The 26,215-nt window shown below is 44.1% G+C and overlaps 2 protein-coding genes across 8 annotated transcripts in view; one reads left to right on the top strand and one right to left on the bottom strand.

The window, feature by feature from the left end:
* The window catches only part of POGZ (pogo transposable element derived with ZNF domain), a 59,756-nt gene extending 45,341 nt beyond the window's left edge, over positions 1-14,415 (top strand). For 4 of the 6 annotated variants that reach the window (XM_077841718.1, XM_077841720.1, XM_077841717.1 and 1 more), the window contains 9 exons: positions 1,558-1,658; positions 2,685-2,840; positions 4,808-4,942; positions 5,254-5,426; positions 6,061-6,201; positions 7,031-7,090; positions 10,373-10,485; positions 11,429-11,453; positions 11,559-14,415. In XM_077841718.1, coding sequence (XP_077697844.1) covers positions 1,558-1,658; positions 2,685-2,840; positions 4,808-4,942; positions 5,254-5,426; positions 6,061-6,201; positions 7,031-7,090; positions 10,373-10,485; positions 11,429-11,453; positions 11,559-13,128 — 2,474 coding nt within the window. In that variant the 3' untranslated portion in view covers positions 13,129-14,415. The remainder of the gene's footprint in view (positions 1-1,557; positions 1,659-2,684; positions 2,841-4,807; positions 4,943-5,253; positions 5,427-6,060; positions 6,202-7,030; positions 7,091-10,372; positions 10,486-11,428; positions 11,454-11,558) is intronic. The other 2 variants (XM_077841719.1, XM_077841716.1) reach the window with 1 other exon arrangement.
* A 3,750-nt stretch (positions 14,416-18,165) lies between these two features.
* On the bottom strand, positions 18,166-24,786 carry PSMB4 (proteasome 20S subunit beta 4). 2 transcript variants are annotated; one of them, XM_077841267.1, is made up of 7 exons: positions 24,595-24,784; positions 23,776-23,982; positions 21,298-21,444; positions 20,176-20,257; positions 19,836-19,952; positions 18,922-19,010; positions 18,166-18,322 (listed from the first exon to the last, which is right to left on the bottom strand). In XM_077841267.1, exons 1-7 carry the CDS (start codon positions 24,738-24,740, stop codon positions 18,310-18,312), a joined length of 801 nt encoding a protein of 266 aa, XP_077697393.1. In that variant the 5' UTR covers positions 24,741-24,784; the 3' UTR covers positions 18,166-18,309. The 2 variants fall into 2 exon arrangements, with proteins under 2 accessions (XP_077697393.1, XP_077697392.1); XM_077841266.1 differs by lacking the exon at positions 18,166-18,322 and adding an exon at positions 18,329-18,706 and having other exon boundaries at positions 24,595-24,786.
* Between the last annotated feature and the right edge of the window lie 1,429 nt (positions 24,787-26,215).

Here is a 26,215-nt window from a genome sequence, read left to right as displayed (position 1 = left end):
ATTGCATCCAGTTCCATGGACTTGTGCATGTCCAGCTTTTCTAAATAGTCCTTAACCTGTTCTTTCACCACTGAGGGCTGCTCACCTCCTCCCCATACTGTGCTGCTCAATGCAGCAGTCTGGGAGCTGACCTTGTCTGTGAAGACCGAGGCAAAAAAAGCATTGAATACTTCAGCCTTTTCCACATCATCTGTCACTAGATTGCCTCCCCCATTCAGTAAGGGTCCCACACTTTCCCTGACTCCTTCTTGTTGCTAACATTCCTGTAGAAACCTTTCTTGTTACCCTTGATATCCCTTGCTAGCTGCCACTCCAACTGCATGCTTGAGCAATATTTTTATACTCCTCCCTAGTCATCTGTCCAAATTTCCACTTCTTGTAAGCTTCCTTTTTGTGTTTAAGCTCACTGAAGATTTCTCTGTTAAGCCAAGCTGGTCGTCTGCCATATTTGCTATTCTTTCTGCACATCGGGATGGCTTGTTTCTGCGCCCTCAGTAAGGCTTCTTTAAAATACAGCCAGCTCTCCTGGACTCCTTTTCCCTCATATTAACCTTCCAGGGGATCCCTGAGGGAGTCAAAGTATGCTTTTCTGAAGTCCAAAGTATGTATTCTGCTACTCTCCTTTCTTCCTTTTGTCAGGATCCTGAACTCGACCATCTCATGGTCAGGGCTGCCCAGATTGCCACCCAGTTGTACTTCCCTTACCAATTCTTCCCTATTTGCAAGCAGCAGGTCAAGAGGAGCACGGCCCCTAGTTGGTTCCTCCAGCACTTGCACCAGGAAGTCCCCAGCACTCTCTAAAAACTGTGCACTGCTCTATTGCTCTCCCAGCAGATGTTAGGGAGATTGAAGTCCCCCATGAGAAACCAGGGCCTGTGATCTGGAAACTACTGTTAGTTGTCTGAAGAAAGCCTCCTCTACCTCATTCTCCTGGTCTATAGCAGACGACCACCATGACATCACCCTTGTTGCTGTTGCTTCTAAACTTAACCCAAAGACTCTCAACAGACTTTTCTTCAGTTTCCTATTGGAAGCTCTGAGCAGTCATACTGCTCCCTTACATACAGTGCAACTCCTCCACCTTTTCTCTCCCACCAGTCCTTCCTGAACAGTTTATACCCATCCATGACAGTGCTCCAGTCATGTGAGTTACCCCACCAAGTCTCTGTTATTCCAAGCTTAGTTGTGACCTTCCAAATTCATTTCACATAGGGGTTACCAAATAGACTTCAGATAATGATAAACTAATCTGATCAAAAATGTACTTTTGGAAACAGTGCAGCATTGGCCTGGGCCAAAGGAAATGGAGCTTTTCCATGTTCTTTGATGACTCAGTTTTACTCCTTGCTCAGTTGGTTTTGGTGATGCCTTCCAGAAGATGCTGAGAGTAGATATAGATAGATATATTTAAATCACATGCCCCAGATCCAAGAGGCGAGAACAAGTAATATTTTGCTTCCTTCAAAGGGATTATATTATCTGATTTCAAAGTCCTTCACTGCAACCTTTGTGTTGTGGGGGTTTTAACTGTTACTTTGCTTTTCCTTCCTGTTACAGCGAAGTGCAAGATTTGTGAATGGGCATTTGAGAGTGAACCAATGTTCTTGCAGCATATGAAGGATACCCACAAGCCTGGAGAAATGCCCTACGTTTGTCAGGTATTACACACATTTTAAACTCTGTGCTTTAGACTGTTTCTGTGAAGTCCAGGAGGAGGTCTGGAACTTTCCAGCAAAGCATTTAAGTAGGTGATTAGTCCCACTGTAGTCAGTGCTGAGGGAGCAGACACTAGTAGTTTGCATTGAGGGCCTGGAGATGGGTGCCTTTTCAGGAAAGAGAAGCTGTCACTCTAGAGGAGGAGATAAGGCTCTGTCACTCACTCACTACATCCCTAGTTGCTGTCTAACCCTGAGATCAGTGCTTGCATCCACTCTCAAGATGCTACCCTTCATAAATTGGCCCCACTGCTGCCTGTCCAATGAGAAAAGGAGAAGAATAAGAAACTTCTAAAATGTAACTTCTTTCAGTGTGACATAGGGCCTGAGTGAATTGTTCTATCTGACATACTGTGACTTGCTTTTCAGTAACTACCTATTATTCCTGTTTGCACTGTTACTCCCTTTCTTCTTTTTAGATTGGATGGATAGTGTCATTAACTGCTAATTTTATAACCATCTGAAAGAACAGAATTCTCAGGAGAGATCTGTTCTCAGAACTATTAATTTTAAGAGTATGTAGTCTCTTCAAAAAAATCTAAGTAGCTTATTTTTATTCTTTATGGGTATCCCCCAGTAAACCCTGATGTTCCCCCCGACGCCCCAAGATACCTCTCTCTTCTTGTAGCCCTCTATTCTGAGTGATGAAGACTGCATAAGATTTACTTCCTTTCAGAGCTCATTACTTCTCAGGTGCTCAGGAACCATGGTTATGGTTGCCATATAAGAATCTACCTAGATTGACCAGCCCCATTTTTACCTGATAGAGATCACTCACTGTTAGGTCTCACTTCCTGTTAGATCTCCCTTTCTGCTTACTTCAGATAAGTTCATTCAGTAACTTAAAGGGGGTGTAGGTTAGCAGCTGCTTAGATGCTTCAGTGAAAGTAACCATATACTACAGTGATAGATGTGATATAAATTCCTAGATTACTTCCATGTTAACTGTTTGCATTTGTCCTTCCCCAGGTCTGTCAGTATCGTTCGTCGCTTTACTCTGAAGTGGATAGCCATTTCCGAATGATCCACGAGGACACACGGCACCTGCTCTGTCCTTATTGCCTGAAAGTCTTTAAGAATGGCAATGCCTTCCAGCAGCATTTCATGAGGCACCAGGTAACCCAAGTACGGAGTTAGGTTTATATTCTTCGCAACGCTTTGGTTAAAATGTTTCACTTTTCACAGATTTCAGAGTAACAGCCGTGTTAGTCTGTATTCGCAAAAAGAAAAGGAGTACTTGTGGCACCTTAGAGACTAACCAATTTATTTGAGCATGAGCTTTCGTGAGCTACAGCTCACTTCATCGGATGCATACTGTGGAAACTGCAGAAGACATTATATACACAGAGACCATGAAACAATACCTCCTCCCACCCCACTCTCCTGCTGGTAATAGCTTGTCTAAAGTGATCACTCTCCTTACAATGTGTATGATAATCAAGTTGGGCCATTTCCAGCACAAATCCAGGTTTTCTCACCCCCCACCCCCCCCACAAACTCACTCTCCTGCTGGTAATAGCTTATCTATTACCAGCAGGAGAGTGGGGTGGGAGGAGGTATTGTTTCATGGTCTCTGTGTATATAATGTCTTCTGCAGTTTCCACAGTATGCATCCGATGAAGTGAGCTGTAGCTCACGAAAGCTCATGCTCAAATAAATTGGTTAGTCTCTAAGGTGCCACAAGTACTCCTTTTCACAGAGACTTCATTGGGAATGGAGCACATGCTTAAAGCTGAATCAGGGCCTGAAACAGGCGATGTGCCCACTTCATCACACACTCACACACACACACACACACGACTATGCCTCTTACCTCAGCTATGATTAGCACAAATATCCTGTGTTTTCCGTGTTGGTATTTGTTTCCACTTCGTAATTAACAAAGATTGTTGGTGGGTGATATCAGCCCTTTATCCTTCTGGGTGAAAAGTTCAGATTCCAGAAAATAAATTCCATCCCACAGACCACGTTTTGTACAGCTGTTGGGAAGCTCTGTTTCCATATCTGTTGCCTAGAATGGTGACCTCTTTTAAGTGTGAGTAGTTCTAAGCGTACTTATAAATTATAAAAAGAAAAGGAGTACTTGTGGCACCTTAGAGACTAACCAATTTATTTGAGCATGAGCTTTCGTGAGCTACAGCTCACTTCATCAGATGCATACCGTGGAAACTGCAGCAGACTTTATATATACACAGAGAATATGAAACAATACCTCCTCCCACCCCACTGTGCAGGAAATGGCCTAACTTGATTATCATGCACATTGTGTAAAGAGTTGTCACTTTGGATGGGCTACCACCAGCAGGAGAGTGAATTTGTGTGCGGGGGTGGAGGGTGAGAAAACCTGGATTTGTGCTGGAAATGGCCTAACCTGATGATTCCTTTAGATAAGCTATTACCAGCAGGACAGTGGGGTGGGAGGAGGTATTGTTTCATATTCTCTGTGTATATATAAAGTCTGCTGCAGTTTCCACGGTATGCATCTGATGAAGTGAGCTGTAGCTCACGAAAGCTCATGCTCAAATAAATTGGTTAGTCTCTAAGGTGCCACAAGTACTCCTTTTCTTTTTGCGAATACAGACTAACACGGCTGTTACTCTGAAACTTATAAATTATATAAAGTTAGTGCTTTTGGCAGGTAGCAGATTGACAACCCTGGAAGCCCTTAGTTTACCCACAGAACAGGTATAGGGTAGGCATTGGAAAGGCAAGCAGCTTCCATGTGCTACTCGCCAGTGTGCCTCAGCCATGACTTGGAGAAAACCCCCTCTAGGAGAAAGAGAAGAGTTCATTTTTCTTGACCCTGCAGTTCTTGGTGCCTCTGCTGATAAAGGGACCAATTGCTGGGGTGAAGGTGATTTTATGACGTGGACACGTTACCCATTGGAAATGGAACAAACACCACCAGTAACTATTTTTAGTACAGCATTTTTAAATGGCACCTAAACTTGGCTGGACTTGAGGTCAAGGGAATAAAAGAAAGAGAAGCCATTGTTTTGGTTTCTTTAAATAAATAAAATAAACCACCCAAGAACCTTCCCTTTTTGCCTCCACTCTCCAAAATTAAAAATTCCTTTTTTATTTTGCTTTAGAAGAAAAGTGTTTATCACTGTAACAAGTGTCGGCTGCAATTCCTATTCGCCAAGGATAAAATTGAACACAAGCTGCAGCACCACAAAACTTTCCGAAAGCCGAAGCAGCTAGAAGGACTGAAACCTGGAACCAAGGTAAGGGATCCAAGCTAAACAGCAGCCCTTGCTCCTCCTCCTACATTTTCTCAGAAGTATATCAACAGTATCAATATGTACCTCCTAAAAATTCCAGCAGCATTTTTCTACCAGTTTTTAGTAGATGCCATAAAACAGGTGTTTGCAGAATGTGCATCACTTCAGATCTCCACCTGTTGGAACAGATTGATTCCACCTGCCATTCCATGTTAAGTTGAGCAGACCATTGCAAAGCTGAGGAGCAGAGATCAGGAGTGGGGCAGCACGTGTCTTAAGATATGCAAAGCTGAGGTATCTATCATTTGCTGCAGGTTACAATTAGAGCATCTAGAGGACAGCCGCGGACAGTGCCAGTATCTTCGTCTGATGCGCCACAGGGCACCTTGCAGGAAGCCACCCCACTGACGACTTCTACGGACCCCCAGCCCATCTTCCTGTACCCACCTGTCCAGAGGAACATCCAGAAGAGAGCAGTCAAGAAAATGTCAGAACTTCTTGCTAAGTTTCAAACTAAAAGGTTGTTAAAGAAAATGCAGTCAGCTATGTTATGCCACCATTGATGGCAGTCTGCTCCTCGGCACTGTGCAGTTTCGGCTTGTCCACTGCCAGGAAGAACTATCATGCCAGGAGAAGCCAGCTTTCCACAAGACCAGGATTAAGTCAAATGATTTAAACAATTTTTTTTTTTTTTTATTTTCTCTTTTGTGGGGTTTTCCCTATAGAGAGCCCAGAGGAGCCTCCCTCTTTCTCTTCCCCCTCTCAGCCTGTCTCCCTTAGAGGTCCCACACTGCAGCCTTAATTTTTCTTGTTAGGGCAGTCCACTGTATTTGAGTACATGGCATAAGAGAGTGATTCCTTAATGAGGTGTCACAAATGGTGAAACTAAAGCCTAACGCTAAGACAATCTATGTAGCTAGGGCTGAAAGTATAGGTCAGAGGAGAGATTATTTTGACTGCAATTTTTTCTGGAAGTTTGCCTCTGTCAATGATAGTCTTCACTGTTTGCTGGTTAGCTTTGTCTTTTGTGTCTGCCAGCCTGACAGGGTTTGTAGTAACAGAAATTGTAACTCCACAAGGTATCTGTACAGCCACTGATGAGTGTCCCCTTTCATCTGCAGGAGTGTTCTGGGGAGGCAGACGTGCTTGGAGTGCAGCTTCGAAATCCCAGATTTCCCAAACCACTTTCCTACCTACGTCCACTGTTCGCTGTGTCGTTATAGCACTTGCTGCTCCAGAGCTTATGCCAACCATATGATCAAGTAGGTGTAAAAGGGCTCTCTAGAAAAGCAAACCTCTCTAATACACTGGAACCCCCCCCCTTAGATTGACATTCTCCTTTACTGGGGCATCAGTAAATTCCAGTTCACTAGAAGTGGGTTATAGGGCAGTGTGCATGTCGTTTGTATCCATGGTACAATGGTTGGTAATGGGTTTCTTTATACACCTAAATGATTTGAGCGAACAGTTGAGGGCAAATGCTGGATGAGGATTAATCTCAGTGGATTTCAGTTCACATAAGGGACATGCACAGACACACGTACCCCGACTCCTTTTAATTTGTCAGCCACTTAGAAATACCCCGTCTAACTTTTGCAGCTGTCCTCCCCATTCAGAATCAGGATTTGGTGATCCTGCTCTAGACCATTGGGCCTAAAAACCTCTCCAAGTTCTTGAGCATCAGTGACTGTGACAAATAACATTACTAGGTGAGAACTGTCATTAACTGCCACCTGGTGCAAATCGGTGAGAGGTGTGGGTTTCAGAGCAGGGATATTGCTGTCTTGCTCCTAAAACAGGTTCAAGTATATAGTTCATTGAAAGATGTAGTTAATCGCACAAGCCTACAGATCCTGGAAAACAATGGATGGATGCAGCACAGTTGCCCCCAGAGCCAGGGTCAAGCAGTTTAATCAGGGATAGGAATCCCATTCCCCTGAAACCTTAATTGAAAGATAGGGAAACTTACAACAGAATGGTTCTATAATAGGATCAGGTTTCTCTGAATAAGTGTGCATGATTTTTTGTCTGGCCTAAATATGCAGAATAATCCTGAGCCTCTAGTAAATATGTTTGTTTTTTATCTTACAGCAACCACGTTCCTCGGAAGAGTCCAAAATACTTGGCCTTGTTTAAAAACTATACTGCCTGGTAATGCCAAACTTGATTACATCTTATTTTAATTTTCTAACCATCTAAAGTGATTTATTTTCTGATCTTCTAACTCTGCCATCTTCTGTAATTATCCACTTTCTCAAGAAGATCCAATATATTTTTTCTGTAATAGCAAAAAGGTGTTTAAACAGAGCACAAGATCCTGGGTCTTACTTTACCCTGGATAACCTGCAACTCCTAATGACTTCTTAGGGCAGGTCTACACTACAGCCTGCATCGAGGCTCTGAGATCGATCCTCTGGCAGTCAATTTAGTGGGTCTAGTGAAGACCCGCCAAATCGACAGCAGATTGCTCTCCAGTCGACCCCTGTACTCTACCCTCAACGAGAAGAGTAAGGTAAGTCGATGCGAGAGTTTCTCCCGTCGACCCCCTGCAGTGTAGACCCCGCGGTAACTTGACCTAAGTTATGTCAACTCCAGCTACATTATTCACGTAGCTGGAGTTGCATAGCGTAGGCTGACTTACCGCAGTAGTGTAGACATAGCCTTAGTGTGAGCTAACTTCATGTGGCACATAATGGGAAATGCATTTATGCAGTTGAAGGCAGAATTTGGTCATAAGAATGGCCATACTAGGTCAGATCAATTATCTGTCCCAGACCAGTATCCTGTCTTCCAATAGTGGCCAGTGCCAGAAGCTTCAGAAGGAGTGAACAGAACAAGGCACTTTACTGAGTGATCCACACCCTGTCATCCAGTCCCAGCTTCTTTTAGGACACCCAAAGCATGAGATTGCATCCCTGACCCTCTTAGTTAATAGCCATCGATGGATCTATCCTCCAGGAACTTTATCTAATTCTTTTTTTAATTCAGTTATACTTTTGGCCTTTACCACATCCCCTGGCAGTGACTTCCCCAGGTTGACTGCGTGGTATGTGAAGAAGTACTTCCTTATGCTTGTTTTAAACCTGCTGCCTATTACTGACCCCTGGTTCGTGTGTTATGTGGAGGGGTGAATAACACATCCTTACTCGCTTTCTCCACACCATTCATGATTTTCTAAACCTCTATCATATCTCCCCTCAGTTGTCTCTTTTCCAGGCTGAACAGTCCTGTCTTTTTAATCTCTCTTCACATGAAAGCTGTACCATCCCCCTAATAATTTTTGTTTCCCTTCTGTGTACTTTTTCCAATTCTAAACTATCTTTTATGAGATGGGATGACCATAACTGCACGCAGTATTCAAAGTATGGGCATACCATGTTTTTATATATGGTGGTATTATGATATTTTTTGTCTTATTATCTACCCATTTTCTGATGGTTCCCAGCATTCTGTTAGGTTTTTTGACTGGCGCACATTGAAGAGATGTTTTCAGAGAACTATCCACGATAACTCCCAAGATTGATTTCTTGTGTGGTAACAGCTAATTTAGACACCATCATTTTGCATGTATACTTGGAATTATGTCTTCCAGTGTGCATTACTTTGCATTTATCAACATTGAATATCATCTGCCATTTTATTGCCCAGTCACCCAGTTTTGTGAGGTCACTTTGTAACTCTTTGCAGTCTGCTTTGGACCTAACTGTCTGGAGTAATTTTGTATCATCTGAAAATTTTGCCAACTCGCTGTTTTACCTTTTTTTCCTAATCATTTGTGACTGTTAAACAGCAGTAGTCCCAGTATGGATCTTTGGGGGACCTTGCTGTTTACCTTTCTCCACTGTGAAAACTGATAATTTAGTTCTACTCTTTGTTTTCTATCTTTTAACCAGTCACTGATCCAGGAGAGGAACTTGCCTCTTTTTCCCATGACTGCTTACTTTGCTTAAGAGCCTTTGATGAGGGACCTTGTCAAAGGCTTTCTGAAAGGCAAAGTACACTATGTACACTAGATCACCCTTGTCCATATGTTTGTTGACCCCGTCCCCAAAGAAGTCTGATAGATTGGTGAGGCATGATTTCCCTTTACAAAAGCTGTATTGGCTCTTCCCCAACGTATCATGTTCACCTATGTGTCTGATAATTCTGTTCTTTACTGTAGTTTAAACTATTTTGCTGGTACTGAAGTTAGGCTTTTCAGACTGTAATTGCCAGAATTGGCTCTGGCGTCTTTTTTAAAAATTGGCATCACATTAGCTCTCCACCACTCATCTGGCACAGAGGTTGATTTAAATGATAGGTTACATATCATAATTAGTAGTTCTGCAATTTCATATTTGAGCTCCCTCAGAAATCTGGTCCTGGTGACTTATTTCTTTTTAAAGTATTTGTTCCAAAACCTCCTCTACTGACACCTCAATCTGGGACAGTTCCTCAGATTTGTCATCTAAAAAAAATGGCTCAGGTGTGGGTATCTCCCTTACATCCTCTCCAGTGAAGACCGATGCAGAGAATTCATTTAGCTTCTCATCAGTGACCTTGTCTTTCTTGAGTGCATCTTTAGCACCTCAGTTGTCCAGTGGCCCTGCTGATTGTTTGGCTAGCTTCCTGCTTCTGATGTACTTTAAATTTTTTTTTTACTTTTAGTTCTTGTCTTTTGCTAGTTGTTCTTTAAATTCTTTTTTGACCTGCCTAATTACGCTTGACTTGCAAGGATGTATGTTCCTTTCTGTTTTCTTCACTAGGAGTTGACTTTCAGTTTTTAAAAGATGTCTTTTTGTCTTTAACCGCCTCTTTTACTCTGTTGTTTAGCCATGGTGGTTTTTTTCTGGTCCTCTTACTGTTTTTTGGGAGCAGGGATACATTTAGTTTGAGCCTCTATTATGGTGTTTTTTAAAAAAATTTCCATGCAGCTTGCACACATTTCACTTTTGTGACTGTTTCTTTTAATTTCCATTTAACTAGCCGCCTCATTTTTGTGTATTTCCCCTTTTTGAGGTTAAGTGCTACTGTGGTGGATTTCTTAGGTATTTTCTTCCCTACAAGGATGTAAATTTAATTACACATTGTGGTCGATATTGCCAAGTGGTTCAGCTATATTTGCCTCTTGGACCAGATCCAGTCTTCCACTTAGAACTAAATCAAGAATTGCTTCTCCCCTTGTGGGTTCCAGGACTAGCTGCTCCAAGAAGCAGTCAGTAATGGTGTCTAGAAATTTTATCTCTGAATCCCATCCCGAGGTGACATGTACCCAGTCAATAAGGAGGTAATATTAATGGGGGATTTCAACTAAGTTTTCTGTTTTTATAGCCTCTTTAGTCTCCATGAGAACTTTCCAGATCTCTTTATTAATGGTTGCTGCTTTATATGAAATGCATATGTTTGTTGTGATGCTGGTGTTATTATATACTTCTTTTCTCTTCCCCCTCCTAGTGGGGTAAAGTTGGCCTGTGCCTCCTGTCTTTTTGCAACATCTGAAGGTGATGCAATGGCCAAGCATCTGGTCTTCAACCCATCACATGAGTTCAGTAACATCATTTTCCGAGGTAAGATTTTGAGATGAAGCAGAAATGTCACATTATACTGTAGCATAATAGTAATGTTGGGCATAATGCATTATTTATAGACTATGGGCCAGATGCTTCCCTGGTGTATCTATTTGGGATGAATTTGGCCTATAATTCCTCTAGCTTTCCATGCTATTTAGATGTAAAACATAGAGTAGATTCATAGATTAGAAGGTCAAAAGCAACCACTGTGATCAGCTAGTCTGACCTGCTGTATAACCCAGGCCATAGGACTTGTAGGTAGATGTGTAGTGTTGTGGACCCTTCATAACAGAATGAGAGAGTCTGTCTATTCTGGAGGTTTGAGGGGTTGGTTTAATATCTCCTTTCCTTTTTTGCATATAGTTACAGCTATATGGCTGTGGGACTCATCCAGGGGCTGCATGAATGCTGTTAGTAAGTTACTCTTCCTCTGAGACACTATTGAACCAGTGAGAGGCTAAGAGGCATTGTGCTGCTGCTGAAATTACAAGTTTGGATGGGTCTTAAAACTTGCATCCTAGACGCTTGACATTAAATATCCCTATTACATTTTGCTAAAGGAAGGAGTTACCTCCAGTGGACTGGGCAAATTCCAGTTTACTGGCCTATATCCGGCCTAACTGTATTCCTCCTGTGGATTCAAATGAATACAGTATTTCTCTGCTGGTTTTAATGGTCATTGTCTAGTGTTACTGTGCATTGTTAGCTGCTGTGCATCAACCCAGAGGTGGCTGCATTTCAGTGTTGGATACAATGATTACTCTATGGGTGTGAAATTACACATATAAAGTGTTTGCAAATTGTGTTGAGATCCTTCAGGATGACTGACGCTGTAGAGGTACAAGATCATCATCTTAGAAAAATTATTTTTGTTGTTGTTGTCTGTCTTGATGATTCACTTTCTGTTTGCAAACTAACCTCCAAATATTTCCTTTTTCAGGGCCCACTTGGATTTCACATTCAAGGTAAACTGTCTGACATCTCTCATCTGCCAAATACTCTTCTAGTTTTTGTTCCCTGTTTTTGTTTTTCTTGTTTTAAGCTGGTTCTCTGTGTTCTCTCCCTTCAAGGCACAGCCAGCCCCATGACGGAAGCATGAAGAATATATACTCCACCTATCCCCCAAGTAAAGCTGCTACTGTGAAAACAAAGCCTTTGTTAGCTGAGAAGGATGAGATGGAGCCTGAAGCGGTGCTAGAGGCATATAAGAGACCTGCGGTTAGTCAGGAGGAAGAGTGCTTAAATATTGATGATCAAGAAGAAGAACAGCCAGCAAAAGAGCCCGAACCTGTAAGCAAAAAGGAACAACTGTCCGTGAAAAAGCTTCGTGTCGTACTGTTTGCCTTGTGCTGCAACACTGAACAGGCAGCAGAGCACTTCAGGAATCCTCAGAGGCGTATCAGGCGCTGGCTGCGAAGGTTTCAAGCTTTCCAAGAAGACAACTTAGCATCTTTGTCAGAGGGCAAGTACCTCAGCTTAGAGGCTGAAGAGAAGCTAGCAGAGTGGGTCCTCACACAAAGAGAGCAGCAGCTGCCTGTGAACGAGGAGACTCTCTTTCAGAAGGCAACCAAGATTGGCCGGTCCCTTGAGGGAGGCTTCAAGATCTCCTACGAATGGGCGGTGAGGTTCATGCTCAGGCACAACCTCAGCATGCACACCCGCAGAGCAGTGGCTCACCCTCTCCCCAAAGACGTAGACGAAAATGCCAGCTGCTTCATTGAGTTTGTGCAACGGCAGATCCACACCCAGGACCTGCCACTCTCCATGATCGCAGCCATTGACGAGATCTCTCTTTTCCTTGATGTGGAGGTACTGAGCAGCGACGACAGGAAAGAGAATGCATTGCAGACAGTGGGGACCGGGGAGCCCTGGTGCGACGTTGTCCTCGCTATCTTAGCTGATGGCAGCATTCTGCCAACTCTGGTGTTCTACAGGGGTCATGTAGAGCAGCCTGCCAACGTGCCGGAGTCTATTATATTGGAAGCAAAGGAGAATGGGTACAGCGATGACGAAATCATGGAGCTGTGGTCTTCTAGAGTGTGGCAGAAGCACACAGAGTGCCAGAACAGCAAGGGCATGCTGGTGCTGGATTGCCACCGAACGCATCTGTCTGAAGAGGTACTTTCCTTACTGAATGCATCCAGCACTCTGCCAGCCGTAGTCCCTGCTGGCTGCAGCTCCAAAATCCAACCCCTAGATGTGTGCATAAAAAGGACTGTGAAAAACTTCTTGCATAAAAAGTGGAAAGAGCAAGCCAAGGAAATGGCGGACTCCACATGCGACTCGGACATTCTCCTCCAGCTGGTTTTATGCTGGCTGGCGGAGGTTCTGGAGGTCATTGGCGACTGTCCTGAACTCGTGCAGCAGTCCTTCCTGGTGGCTAGCGTGCTGCCGGGCCCCGATGGCACGGCCAACTCTCCCACACGCAATGCCGACATGCAGGAGGAGCTGATTGCCTCTCTGGAGGAGCAGCTGAAGCTGAGCGATGAGCTGCAGGACGAAGAAGTTGGATTCCAGGATAGGACCCGTGCCGAAGAATCTACAGACCCAGAAATCCTCCACCAGCTCTTTGAAGGGGAAAGCGAGACTGAATCCTTCTATGGCTTTGAAGATGCTGATTTGGATCTGATGGAAATCTGAGCACTAATCTGGGAATCATGATCCAGAAAGGGTTATTTTTTAAATAAATGTTGGATGAGACCATTACACTTCCCTGTGGATTTGTGGGATTAGGAAATTTGTAGGTGATCACTCAGATTAATAGCCATTTATGCTGTTCATTTATAAGTTTTGTGCTTTTTTTTAAAAAAGAAAAAAAAGAAATCACTGTGTTGGTATTTTCTGAAGCTATATTGTGGGTGAATATTTTTGCGTTTTCTTTACCTCACTGTATCATAGTTTTCTGTTTTATTGTGCAAAAATGTTTTGAATTATACTACATCGTCAATGTGACCATTTCTAAAGAAAGGAAAAAAAAATGTAGCTAATGAACCAGTATATAAATCTTTTGGTTGTCTTAACACAGATTTTTTTTTTTTTTTTTTTTTTTAAACACTTGACCCAGAGATTTAGGTTTCTGTAGTAACTTTAGATATGAATTATTGCTTTAATGTGTGAAACCTTCTATTATTGGCCATTAAGATTTGGGTTTTTGTTTCTTTTTTAAAAAAGAAAAGAAGAGCAATGACTTTGCTTGTGAATCTTGACACAGGGTAAAACACAAGCGATAGAATTTTGCCTGTTCAATGCCAGCAACGGTTCTTAGGAGCCATTAGTATTTGAACTGGGGTTGAACTGAGATCTACATTTAGGGAGTTAGGTACAATGTTAAAGCCAGCCTCTCGTTTTTGAGTAGACTTCATGACAACTGGAGGACACTGTGTGTGATGGTTTCATTCCGCCACCCAGGAAACCATCTGACACCCACCCACCTTGCTCCAAAGAATTACTGACAGAGGGTACACGACGGAAGAGACAAGACAAGCCTGTCTTGATCTTCCTGTACAATAGATGGGAGCTAAAACTATATGGACCATTAAACGACCTTTTTAAACTACTAGTAGTTGATAAACCTGCTTTAACCAGTGGCATCAGACACTACGTTCCTTAGAATTAGAAAATCTGATTTAATGAAACAAACTGTGATGTGCACAAAAGGAAGACGTTTGTTTTTATTTTTCACTGCCAGCTTAAATTTTTCTACAATTTGCATGTTTGAGGGTTTTTTAATTGTATGTATTATGGTATAAACTGAAAGCATTTTGACATACAAAAATCAGAAGCACCTGCACCTTTCTGTTTCCGTAGAGGTTTTTGAGAACCTTCCCTATTACCCAAGGAAAGCAGGAGGCAGCATGTGCAAACCTGTAAATGGTTCATCTTTAAAGTGTACATAAGTGGAACATTTAATAAAACCAGGGAAATGGATTTATAAATATGTGTTTTTATTATGGAGAACTATTTAACTCTTGTGACTTTGATAGAAAAGTACATATTATCCTAAATTAATTCTCTTGCTTCTCTGAACTCTGCAAAAAATGTGAAGCTGATGAAGTTTTTTCTTTGACATGACCAATTCCTGATTTGATTCAGTTTGTACACAAATCCTCTGCTTGGGAAGGGACTCAGTAGCTCAGTGTGTCTGGAAAAAAGCCAGAGATGGGATAGTAATGAAATGGCTTTACATGTAGTTAACACTTAGAGCCTGATTGTACCTGTGCAACCCTCCATAAAATCAATGTGACTTTAGCAGAGTTTGGCCCCTAACTGCCATATATTAACTACAGTAGGTTAAGTGGGACAGCCTGTTGTCCTGACTTCAAGGGGTTTTAAAAAAAAGTCTGAAAAGCATAAATACATATTTATATTGTACTGTATTTTATTTGGCAACCTCTGCATTCTTAAACTACAGCTTAAAGTTAAGTTTTTACCTCATAGATGCTGATAAATGCACCCTTTTCAAATGAAACTTAAGCAGCAGTCATATATTATAATTTCAAGGCTAAATCAGTTGCAAAGAGAGAGCCCGGTTTAAGCAGACTATTCAGTATTTTAGCTACATGTAGCTGCATTCTTTACTATCCTCCTAATGTATTAGCTGGCTAGACACACAACCTGGGATTCCAAAAAAGTGGAGGCATCTTATCTCTAAGTGCTTGTACGATTGTCTTAAGAGCATGTGTGCTATGGGCAGTTTTTTGTATGATGTTCATACCAAGTTGTATCCTACTGTGTCACCTACTATTATGATGAGGCCATTTGATTACAGAACTCTTTAAAACTCCGAATTTCAAATGGTTTTAGTTCCTTCACTGTAATCACTGTTGAGGTGAGGTTCTCTTTCAAGGGCTTCATCCAAGTCCTTTTAGAATTTGATGTAAGCAGGACCTCTGGTTAAACCAGTGAATGGTAAGAGCTGTAAGACTGTCGAAGACCAGCCATATACATAATCATTTGTGAAAGTATAAATGTGTCAGACCATCTATTTAACTGAATGAACTGGTATTTTAACTCTTTGGAGGTAATATCTTTTTGTTTCTTAAGACAGCTATAAGCTAAATAGCAAAGGTAGTTTGTTCTTACTGTTTACAAATGGTCAGTAAAGCATTAGGCCCGTGACCAGAGCGCAAGCTTGGGAGCTAGCAACTCAAGTTCTAATCCTGGCTCCGCGTTGGTATTATGTAGCCCTGGCCAAGTCACAGGAGTCTAAAGTTAGGCATCCAAATCCCTGTTCAACTTAAAGCAACTGTTTGAAAACTTGAAATCCGTAACCTCTTGGTATCAAGTTTTTCCAATCTGCACCATGGAGAAGATATGAAGTATCTGCCTCTCAGGACAAGGACATTGGATTACTTAATATGCTTTAAGTACAAGCCTGCTCATAAAACACTCACTTGTGAGTAGTCTTTGCAAGTCTAATTTTCCTGGGTAGTGCTTAAATAGGGGGGCAATAGGCACAGTAGTCAGCAATGAAACTGATGGTCCCATGGATGTTTTTCCCTTCTGGAATTACTTGTGAGGAAAGGTTGGAGCCCTGTGTTATTACTTAGCTGATGTCATTTAGCACTTGCTCCATTTTCCTCCAGGGCAGATTGGAAGAGGCCCTGGAGGTTTTTCGCCTTCTTCTGTAGCATGGGGCCCGGGTCACTTGCTGGAGGATTGTGTGCTCCTTGAAGTCTTTAAACCACGATTTGAGGACTTCAGTAGCTCAGACATAGGTGAGAGGTTTTTCGGAGGAGTGGGTGGGTGAGATTCTGTGGCCTGCATTGTGCAGGAGGTCCGACTAGATGATAATGGTCCCTTCTGACCTTAGTATCTATGAGTCTATATGGTGTTATTAAAAATTGTGTTTTCATTGCACCTGGGATTGGATTAAAAGGTGAGCTAAAAGTTCTTACCTATCATGATACAAATGCATGGCCCGTTTTCTCCATCAGTTGTTGGTATTCCAGGCTGTTGGGGCTGCCCATGTTGTTTGAGTAGTTGTCACAACTCTAAGCGTGCACCTCTATTAAATGACTAAATGTTGATATTTTTCTGAAATGCATTGCAGTTCAGCTTCAAGATAAATTGAAAGGCTGTTCATGCCTACAACCATGTAGCTCTTAATTTTGCCAAGCTTACAGTCATGCCAAGTCATTCCAAACTGATGCTACACTAACGCTTTGCAGAGTGCTTATGTAATAAGTTGCAAAACTGATCACATGGTAAGCAAAGAGACTGCATCTCAAAACAGTTTTATTTTCCCAAGTGTCAGTTTTTATTAATACTTCAGCTGTTAGCATGTAACAAGTTGTGTAAGTGCAATGCTGGCCTAGTAATAAGATCTCGTTACAGCTGCTAAACTCTTGTGGAGAATGGTGGGCAGGAAAGGGAGAACGCTGCACTTTTCGGTTAGAATGACCAGGCTTGGGAATAAGTAATGTAACAGTGAGGTTTTGCTCTGTATCACCTCATGGTGTTAAATCATGTAACTGAATTGCCAGATACTGGAATAGGATATCATCAAACCTAGTTCCATAGTAAATAAGCAGGAAACGCTGGAGATCAGCAGCTCCAGAGCAAAACAGATGAGGCAACTGTTAACTCATCTATCTGAAATGAAGGGGGTTCCTGTTGCAAGGGCAGATGAACTTGGCAGGTAAGTAGTATTTTCACATGCATTACAATAACCTGAAGCCTTTGCCTTCAGCATGTCTCCATCTAAGCACAGACCCTCTACAATTAAAAGCATCCTGCTCAGCCAGTACAGGACCCTATAAAGCAAACTTCGGTCACCCACCCTGAACCACGCTGTCAGTCACTGAAAGGGCAGCAGCAGGTCTGTCTACCTTGATTCAAGTTTGCAACTCCAGTCTTCCACTGCTCCTGGATATTCCAAATGTGATGGCTTGGAAAGATTTCTGTCCTTGGATTAGTGCAATGCCCTCTACAAGGAACTTAAATGGACGCAGAATATAGTTGCCTGCTTACAGTGTTCCCTGATGTGAGCATGGTAAACATGCCCACAATTTATGACGTTTTAGGTAACATCCCTGAACAGTCTCTCTGGGAGCTGGGTACATTCCATGACCTATTTCCAGAAGTTTGTACTATTTTAAGTTAATCTGTATGTACAGCTGGATCACTAGATAAAAGTGCTTTCTAAGCACAGAGGGAGTAGTATGGGGCTTGTACTGACAGAAGCAGGACGAGTGCAAGACAAGATGTCCAACTGCTAGACTTAAAGGCCAGTAAGGTGTGTGTAGAGTAGGAGACCCCACTGTTGTCCATCCCTCATCTGTTTCTGCATTAGAGGGTCTATATAGCGCCTACGCTGCAGCTATGACTAAGGGAATGTCTTATAAATGTGCTATGCTTAGAAGGCTGTACCTGTTCTATCCTATATCAATGATGCTGAAGTCATGGCCAGGCCCCTGATAATTGTGAAAGGTAAGTTTACCAGCACAAAGCGGATGCTCCATTAAATCCTGGCCTCTTCCAGGAGAGGCTCATATACATCTGCACCAACCATTAAAAGTAGTTAATTTCTCAGAGGAACATCTGACTCCCTGTGAACCTCAAATACTCTGACCCTTTGCTCGTTCAGTAAAGCTAAAAATGAGAGATTTTCTTCTAGTACACCACCAGTTTTAGATGTCCCACGCAGAGTACGTTTTCAAGCTTAAAATACGTAAACTTGTTTCAACATGTTTATTTCATTTACAAAACTTGTATAACTCAGGGTTGCTCAGAGCGCTAAACTCTGGTAGAAATAACTGATTTACACCGTGCATATGAAAGACTATATGGATGCACCAGGCTCAAGCAATTCTTCAGATTTCATTCAAAGCCACTGTAAAGAGATTTTAAAAGGTCAGGTTGTTTGAAGACAAGTCAGTTACACAAGAAGCACACACAAACTAGAGTCAACATCAATAAGCGTGAAAGACAGATTTGGGTGTTTTAGGTGTTACACACAGTGCTTGATAAAAGGCAGTTGCCCAAGACAAGTGGAAAACTGGTGAACAGGTAAGTCAGCAGCAGATCTCTTCCCTAGGAACCTTTGTCTAGTAATGGCTTCATACCCTGGCCACCGAAACAAAGCAACCAGGTCCAAGATTTAGCCAACCTCAAATACCTTAGAAGCTGTCCCTTGGTGCAGAAAAGAGTTTTCTAGAATAAATGCTTTCTCCCTTTTCGCCAGAACTATGCATTCATGCCCCCAGTTTCTTCCAAGCTATGACACCAAGCAGAAATATTGTTCCAATAGCAGAGCAACAACTTAAAAAAAAAAAAAAAAAAAGGCAATCTACAAACCCCCCCTACCCCCCCAAACAGGGGCCAGAAGGAGGCTCAACTCCCATGGCAGTTAGAAGCTTGAGGGCAGAAGATGGCCTTCAGTTACAATACATTTGTCAGTTTGAGTGACGTGTACAACTTTTGGCAAGTTACCGGATCAGATGTGCTATGTCCCAGTTGGTTTCTACGGACAGAGGTCCTTCCACTTCAACTCCTTTCTCGGTCACTATGGCAAGTTCGTACTAAGGAGGAGATCAACAATTAGAATTTCCAGTAAGCCCTAACTAATGCAAATGAAATCTGAGATTGCAAGTGCTTTGACATTGGGTAAATGATAGTTTGCGACCAAAAAATGAATATCTGAAGTTCACCTTTCACTGAAGAAATTTGCTTTAGTGTAACTACTCAGTTAGTGTCACATTCAATTACCTTCACCTACTGCTTTACCTTTCGCCCAGCAAAAGCAGAGGTCACGCACAGCTAACTGAAGGACTGGATTATAACCAAAAGTCTGAGCCCTGACACTCCTTATCTGAAGTCAGTTAGCAGGAGCTACCCACTCTAAGCAGCAACGTCAATTCCCAGATCCCAAATGTTCAGAGAAACATCAGCTAATTTGGTGTATTTTGCCTACTTAAATATCCTTACAGAAACTTGAGACTAAGAGTTTCTTTGCCAGTTCTGTCTGGTAGTTGGCAAACTGCATTTTGCTGTTGCTAGGAATGGAGGAGCCACTGCAAGTCTTGAAAAGCTGGATTTCCAAGATTAGAGCAGGGAACAAGGACTGAGCTCTCTTCCCACCTTTGCTAACAACCCGTGACGTGGGCAAGTCACATCTCAAACAAATATACTCCCCATTTCACTACCTCACAAAGATGCTGTGAGGCTTAGCAGCTCTAAACCACTCTGAAGTCAGGGGAAGGAAGTTGCTATAAGACAGCAGAGTATCATGACTGAAGATGAATCACACACACTTAGAGGCTACACTCTGCATGTCAGTTGAGCCAGCACAACAGGTACTGTAGTTCCTGCAGGATGACCAGGAAACACCAAGGTAGGATACTTACTCTGTTAAATGATCTGGCATCTCTGTAGTACAGGATTTTCATGCAGCGCTCAATCAGGTCCCGGGCCTCGTCCTTCGTCAGGACGGGTTTCTTCTCTAAGACTTCTCTCATTAATGGCTGCATTTAAAAAATAAATAAATAAATAAATAAATAAAGCATCTTCCATAACAACTCAGTTCCACAAGGCTGAATTTGCAGTTAAAGCAAGAGAGCAGCATGCACTAGTCACAGCACGTCATTAGCAGAGAACTCAAGCCTCTGACTCACACGTCCCTGCTCTTGCCACTAACCTGTGCTGCTTCTCTCTACAGTTCCCAGTCTATGTTCTACCAGCACTTACCTGAGCTAGGTAAGCTCCATAGCCAGTAGCGAGTGTAGGGTCTTCATAGGCAACACCCAACATGTCAACGTACCCTAGAAAACTGAACACAGAATGAAGAACACAGAATCATTCCTGGGTGCACAGAAGAAACATCAGCATCTGGGACAATTCCTGGTGGTGTAACCAGCTTACAAAGGAAACTCCAGCACAAGTTGACAAAGCAAACACCCCTCAGGCTAGCCAAGAAAAAGGTGAAGTCCAGCTGATACTCTAGGCACACAGGCAACCAAAGGAAGGAAAGTTCAGGGGCTCCTGTTTTAACAGATAGTTCTTTCGAGGGCAAGCATCGAACAAACTTCCAGTCTACTACTCAAAAGAACAGCTTGGGATCAGGGTATTTTCTAGCCTTCAGGTACACGGCTTACTCTTTTTAAAATACCCTCTAGTATTGCCCTCTGTAGCAGACTGCATTAGAGCGGGATGTGTGCTGCTAGACTGAGGGTCAGCTCCTCTGTGAAGTGGTTTAGAAAAAAAGCCATCAGTAAGTATGGAATGGGAGCTCTCTCTCCTAGACAGGCTGTCCCTGACAAGAAGCAAGGAGAAGGCTGTAAAATGAGTGCCCAAGGAGGGGAAGTGCATTTGATCTATGGGACACCAAGGGCCACAATGGCAGGAGCATGCAGCTGTGTATCAAAAGGCAGGCCTCACCTGCACACACACACAGGGGAAGCAATTACACAGTCAGTTGCAACAACTGCATATGCACATTATATAGGCAGTCGTGTGCCCCAGTACTGAAAATCTGCAATGGAAAGGAAAAATAGATCTATGCACCATGATACAAGATATAGTCTGACCTGAAAGAGGCAGAAAATTAATGCCCCAAGACCTCAGATTAGCTAGTAACAAAAGTTTGATCAGCTAAGACCACATTGAAAGCCCTTTCCTATGCTTTACAAACATTTTTAGATCTTTCAGATTTACTGTTTGTCCTTGCTTAAATCAAGCCCTGAGCTTTATTCTACCAGGGACTATAAATGACACCAATTACTATCGTGCGGTGAGTGGATCAAGTCCCTGAAGTGGGCATGTAGCAGAGAAGTAACGCTACACATCTCACATGGTTTGTGCAGGACTCACCTCTCCCCATTGTAAAAGCCTCCAATAACAACAGTATTCCAGAGTGGATTCATCTTGGATCTCCGGCTGTACATGGCTCGGGTCAGCCAGGAATGAATGGCCTTTGGACTGTAACTGTGACCATCTCCCAACAGCTCCTCATCAATTCTAGTTTAGAGAAGAGTTTTAGACAACTTAGAAAAACCTACCAACCATTTGACATTATTTAGATTTAACCACAGCCCCCACCCCTGCCAGCCAGGCTAGCAATAAGACAATATGCCCTATATACTAAATCCTCACAGGCTGTTAAAGCAAAAACACATCTCTGCATTCTTACAGCTCATCAGCCATAGATCTAAAGTAAATGAAGGGTAACTGGAGAGACCTGTTGATAGGTCCAGTGAATCTCCAACAAAGGGCCTGTGAGGAGTGATTTGTAGTACAGAAATTGCGATTTCCTTCTTGGGGTGAAGGAGACTGCAGATCAAGAATCAATAGCCCTGTATTAACCTCCAGCTAGTCTGCATGCTCAAAGCCAGCTAAGTAGGAGTGGTAGTGGTGGGACCTTATGGGATGGAGACAAGTTTGCACTCTTAGGGACAGATGGACAAAGAGCTCACACTTAAAATGACACACCGGGTTTTAGCATCTCTGGAGCTAATTCATTTTGTAAACACTAATTTGGGGTATTTGTGTTACTTCATTTAAAATATTTTGTTTTAGTGTTAATGAAAGATGCTAGACTGGCAAACCCTAGAGAGCATAAGAATGGGCATGCTGGGTAAGACCAATGCTCCATCTAGCCCAGTATCCTGTCTTGCAACAGGGGTCAGTGCCAGATGCTTCAGATGGCATGAACAGAACAGGGCAGTTATTGAGTGACCCATTGACCATCCCAGCTTCTGGCTGTCAAAAGTTTTAGGTACACCCAGAGCATAGGGTTGCATCCCTGACCACCTTGGTTAACAGCCATCAATGGACCTATCCTCCAGGAACTTATCTAATTCTGCTTTGATTCTAGTTGTACTTTTAGTCTTCACAACAATCCCTGACAAGATCCGCAAGTTTACTGTGCGTTGTGTGAAGAAGTTCTTCCTTTTGCTTTTAAGCCTACAGCCTATTATTTTCATTGGAAGACCCCTAGTTCTTGTTTTATGTGAAGGGGTAAATAACACTTCCCTATTCATTTTCTTCACACCATTTATGATTTGACAGAACTCTAGCATATTCCCCCTCAGTCATCTCTTTCCCATGGTGAACAGCCCCAGTCTTTTTAATCTCTCCTCCTAAGGAAGCAGTTCCCTGCTCCTAATTATTTTTGTTGCCCTTCTCTGTACTTTTTCCAAATCTCATATCTTTTTTGAGATGGAGCAACCAGAACTGCACACAGTATTCAAGATGTGGGCGTACCACAGAATTATGATATTTTCTGTCTTATCTATCCTAGGGGTCGGCAACCTTTCAGAAGTGGTGCGCCGAGTCTTCATTTATTCACATTAAGATTTCATGTGCCAGTAATACATTTTAACGCTTTTTAGAAGGTCTCTAAGTCTATATATTATATAACTAAACTACTGTCGTATGTAAAGTAAACAAAGTTTTCAAAATGTTTAAGACGCTTCATTTAAAATTAAATTAAAATGCTGATCTTGCACCACCGGCCCACTCAGCCCGCTGCCGGCCTGGGGTTCCGTAGGCCAGTTCACGTAGGCCAGTCACAGGCTTCCGTTCACGTAGGCCAGTCACAGGCTGAGCTGGGCCTGCAGCCGGGACCCCAGCTGAGAAGGGGCCAGCAGCCAGAACCCCAGACCAGCAGTGGGCTGAGCGGCTCAGCCTGCTCCCGGTCTGGGATTCCGTCCACCGGCTCCTGCCAGCCAGGGTCCTGGCTGCCAGCCCCGCTCAGTCCGCTGCCAGTCTGGGATCCCAGCCCTGCCCACATAGAGTGGGTACCTACCTTCTCCCTGGTTACAGCCCATTCTCTTCCTCTCTCTCTGCACTGATCTGAGGGTGGGAGCGCACTGAGCACAGGGCTGGGGGTGAAGGAGCAGGCTAGGGGTTGGGGTATAGGGTCTGGCCAGGAGCTAGAATGAGGGAGGGGGCTCAGGGTTGGGGCAGGAGGTTTGGGTGTGGGGTGCTTACCTGGGCAACTCCCATTTGGTGCGAGGGGTGCAGGTGGGAATGGGGGAGGGGTGCAGGAGCTCCCATGTGGTGCGAGAGGTGGGAGTGGGAATATGGGGGTGCAAGAATGCTAATGGATTGGCGAGGCATGATTTCCCTTTACAAAAGGTGTGTTGATTAAATCTTCCCCAACATATTGTGTTCATCTATGTATCTGATCATTCTATTATTTACTACAGTAAAGTCCAGTGGAGCCAAGTCTAGGTATCCACAGCATAGGCAGAACAGTGCAAGCTTGCTCTGCCTGGGAAATGGGGCTCCCTCTAATGCAGAGAGGGGAGGCCTGTTTCCATGGGTCAGCAGAGGAGAAATACTTACACCATCTGGTCAATAACCTGCTTGAGGTACTGGAAATCAGCGTAGTCCCCAGATGCCCCCAGCACAGTGTTATCATTCACTTTCATGATCCTGGAAATGTTACGAAACCGGGCCAGAGAGCCGTAGGAGCCCAGCATGTCTGCAGCGATGATCACACCACCGTCAAACTTCACTCCCAGCACCGAGGTGCCTGTCACCATGGGATTCCTGGGGAGACAAACAAAACCATCAGCACTCCCCGCGCTGGACAGCCAACAGCAGCATTACTCTTCTAACGGCCCTTACTCCTCTCCCGAGCCTGACTCGCGGATACAGACTGTAATTCTGCTCCAAATGAACCCTACAGCCACACCTTCCCCTCCCCAATGGGGGTTGGGCCAGGGGCTGCTGATTACATGGGGATCAATGGGTCACAGAGCACGATGGCAGGGCAGCACAGGCACGTACAATAGGGGCTGTGGAAACACCGGCCTCCAGGGACCCTGGGGGCAGGGGGGGGGCAACCCTGTTCACCCCTTTCCCAGAAGACCCCAACGTTGTCCCCTCCTTAGCAAAAGAAAGCAATTCACCTGGGTCTGCCAGGCTTTCAGCCATCTCCCCCAAATCTCTCCCTTCCCCACAGGGCCATGTGGGTGGGGTTAGCCCAGCCGCCGTCCCCTTCCCCAGGCCCTCCCCTGTCTCCCCCCAGGCCCTTGTCCTCCCCTCCCCCAGCCAGGCCCCCTCCTCCCCACCTCTCTCAGCCCCGCTTCCCCGCGGCTCCGCTCCCCCCGCCCCGCATGAGGCCGCGGCCCGAACCGAAAGCGGCTCCCGGTCACTCACTGGGTCCGCGTGAGGGGGCCCCCCGCCCCGGCCAGGAGCTCCAGGCCCGGGCCGGCCGCGCTGGGGCAGGGCAGGCTGTACAGCTCCCCCGGGGCCGGGCCCCCGGCCCAGAACGGCAGCGGCAGCCGCATCCCCCCGGCTTCCATCTTAGTCACTCCGGCGCGGACTGAGTCTGTGCAACGCGCAGGCGCAGCAGCCACTATCCGCTCCCGCGCGCCGTACGCCGCCATCTTGAGCGTGGCCCCTACAGAAAACAGGCGAGTCCCATTGGGCGCCATCTTGGGTGCGGCGTGGGTGGGGACTGGCTCCCAGCTCCTCCTCCGAGGGCCTATGGGTGCAACCACCTTGAGCGAGGCCCTGATAGCAATAACCGCCCTGAAACAGCGACTCTTGGAGCTGTGACCTGCTCTCATTCAGCGCCACGGTGTGTTAACTCTGAAACCTACTGATGGCACTTTGCATGGAAAATGCTATTCACTATTCCACTACTAGTCATTTCAGCAGGAATATTGCACTACCCTGGACTGGCTGTGGGGCTTGAGGGTAGTTGGGATACCAGAACTTCCCTGCCCAAAGCTATCCCCTATATTTGAATATGAGCCATATGTAAATATAATAATCATGTAACTGTGTTATTTGGATAATTAGCCATTGTAGTTATGACTGACCTAAGGATGACACCTTACCGCACATTCAGGGTTGCTCTTTTTGTGTGTTGCAGAACAAAACATTCCCAGCAGAATCCCAACATGATGCATCGCAAGGCGTGCCTCTACCAGTCAGAATATCATGATGTTTTCTGCAAATGAGTGCATACTGGTGTCACAGCATGGAGTGAAAACCCAGTGCCATCCATCATGTCACAACATCTCAGTGCAATACCCTGGCCAATCTAATTCTATTAAAAAACTTAGACCAGACAAATGAATTGAGAGCTAAATCCAAACCTTGGCATGAATGCAATTCCCCAACACTTAGCCCTCCTGTATGTTGGGGTTTGTCCCAGTTGCAGCCACTATTATAGGTGCAGGTTTCAGAGTAGAAGGCGTGTTAGTCTGTATCCCCAAAAAGAAAAGGAGTACTTGTGGCACCTTAGAGACTAGCTCACGAAAGCTTATGCTCAACTAAATTTGTTAGTCTCTAAGGTGCCACAAGTCCTCCTTTTCTTTTTGCTATAGTTGCATCAGTCTAAATTTAATGTAGGCAGGTATAGCTGCTATTTGCACTGGTGCAATTTACCCAGTTTGTTAGCATGAATAAGCTGCATTGGGGCCCCTGTATTGGTTTTGCACTTATGTATACTAGAAATTTGCACTGGGAAAGTTACACTGTTGAATGGCCATGATGACTGAAATCCCATATGCGTTCAAGGCCTTAGTCCCAATTAATCTGAGCCCCAGCACACAGCACCACCCCCTTCGCTTGACTTTTGACAATGCAAATACAACCCAGCTGTCTTTCCGCCTCCCCTTTTGGGATCTCTTGTTTAAACTGCTCAGCATCCAATTAAGGGTTAGTCACTGCAATTTACAAAAAGACAGCAATGTAGAATGACATCCCCCTTCCCTTGTGCCCCATTCACTCCTCACTGCGATGCTTTGTTCTGCCATCTACACACACA

The sequence above is a fragment of the Eretmochelys imbricata genome, chromosome 24, assembly GCF_965152235.1.
Source record: "Eretmochelys imbricata isolate rEreImb1 chromosome 24, rEreImb1.hap1, whole genome shotgun sequence".
NCBI lineage: Eukaryota > Metazoa > Chordata > Testudines > Cheloniidae > Eretmochelys > Eretmochelys imbricata.
The sequence above is the reverse complement of the archived record's forward strand: the minus strand, read 5'-3'. Positions and strand labels throughout refer to the sequence as shown.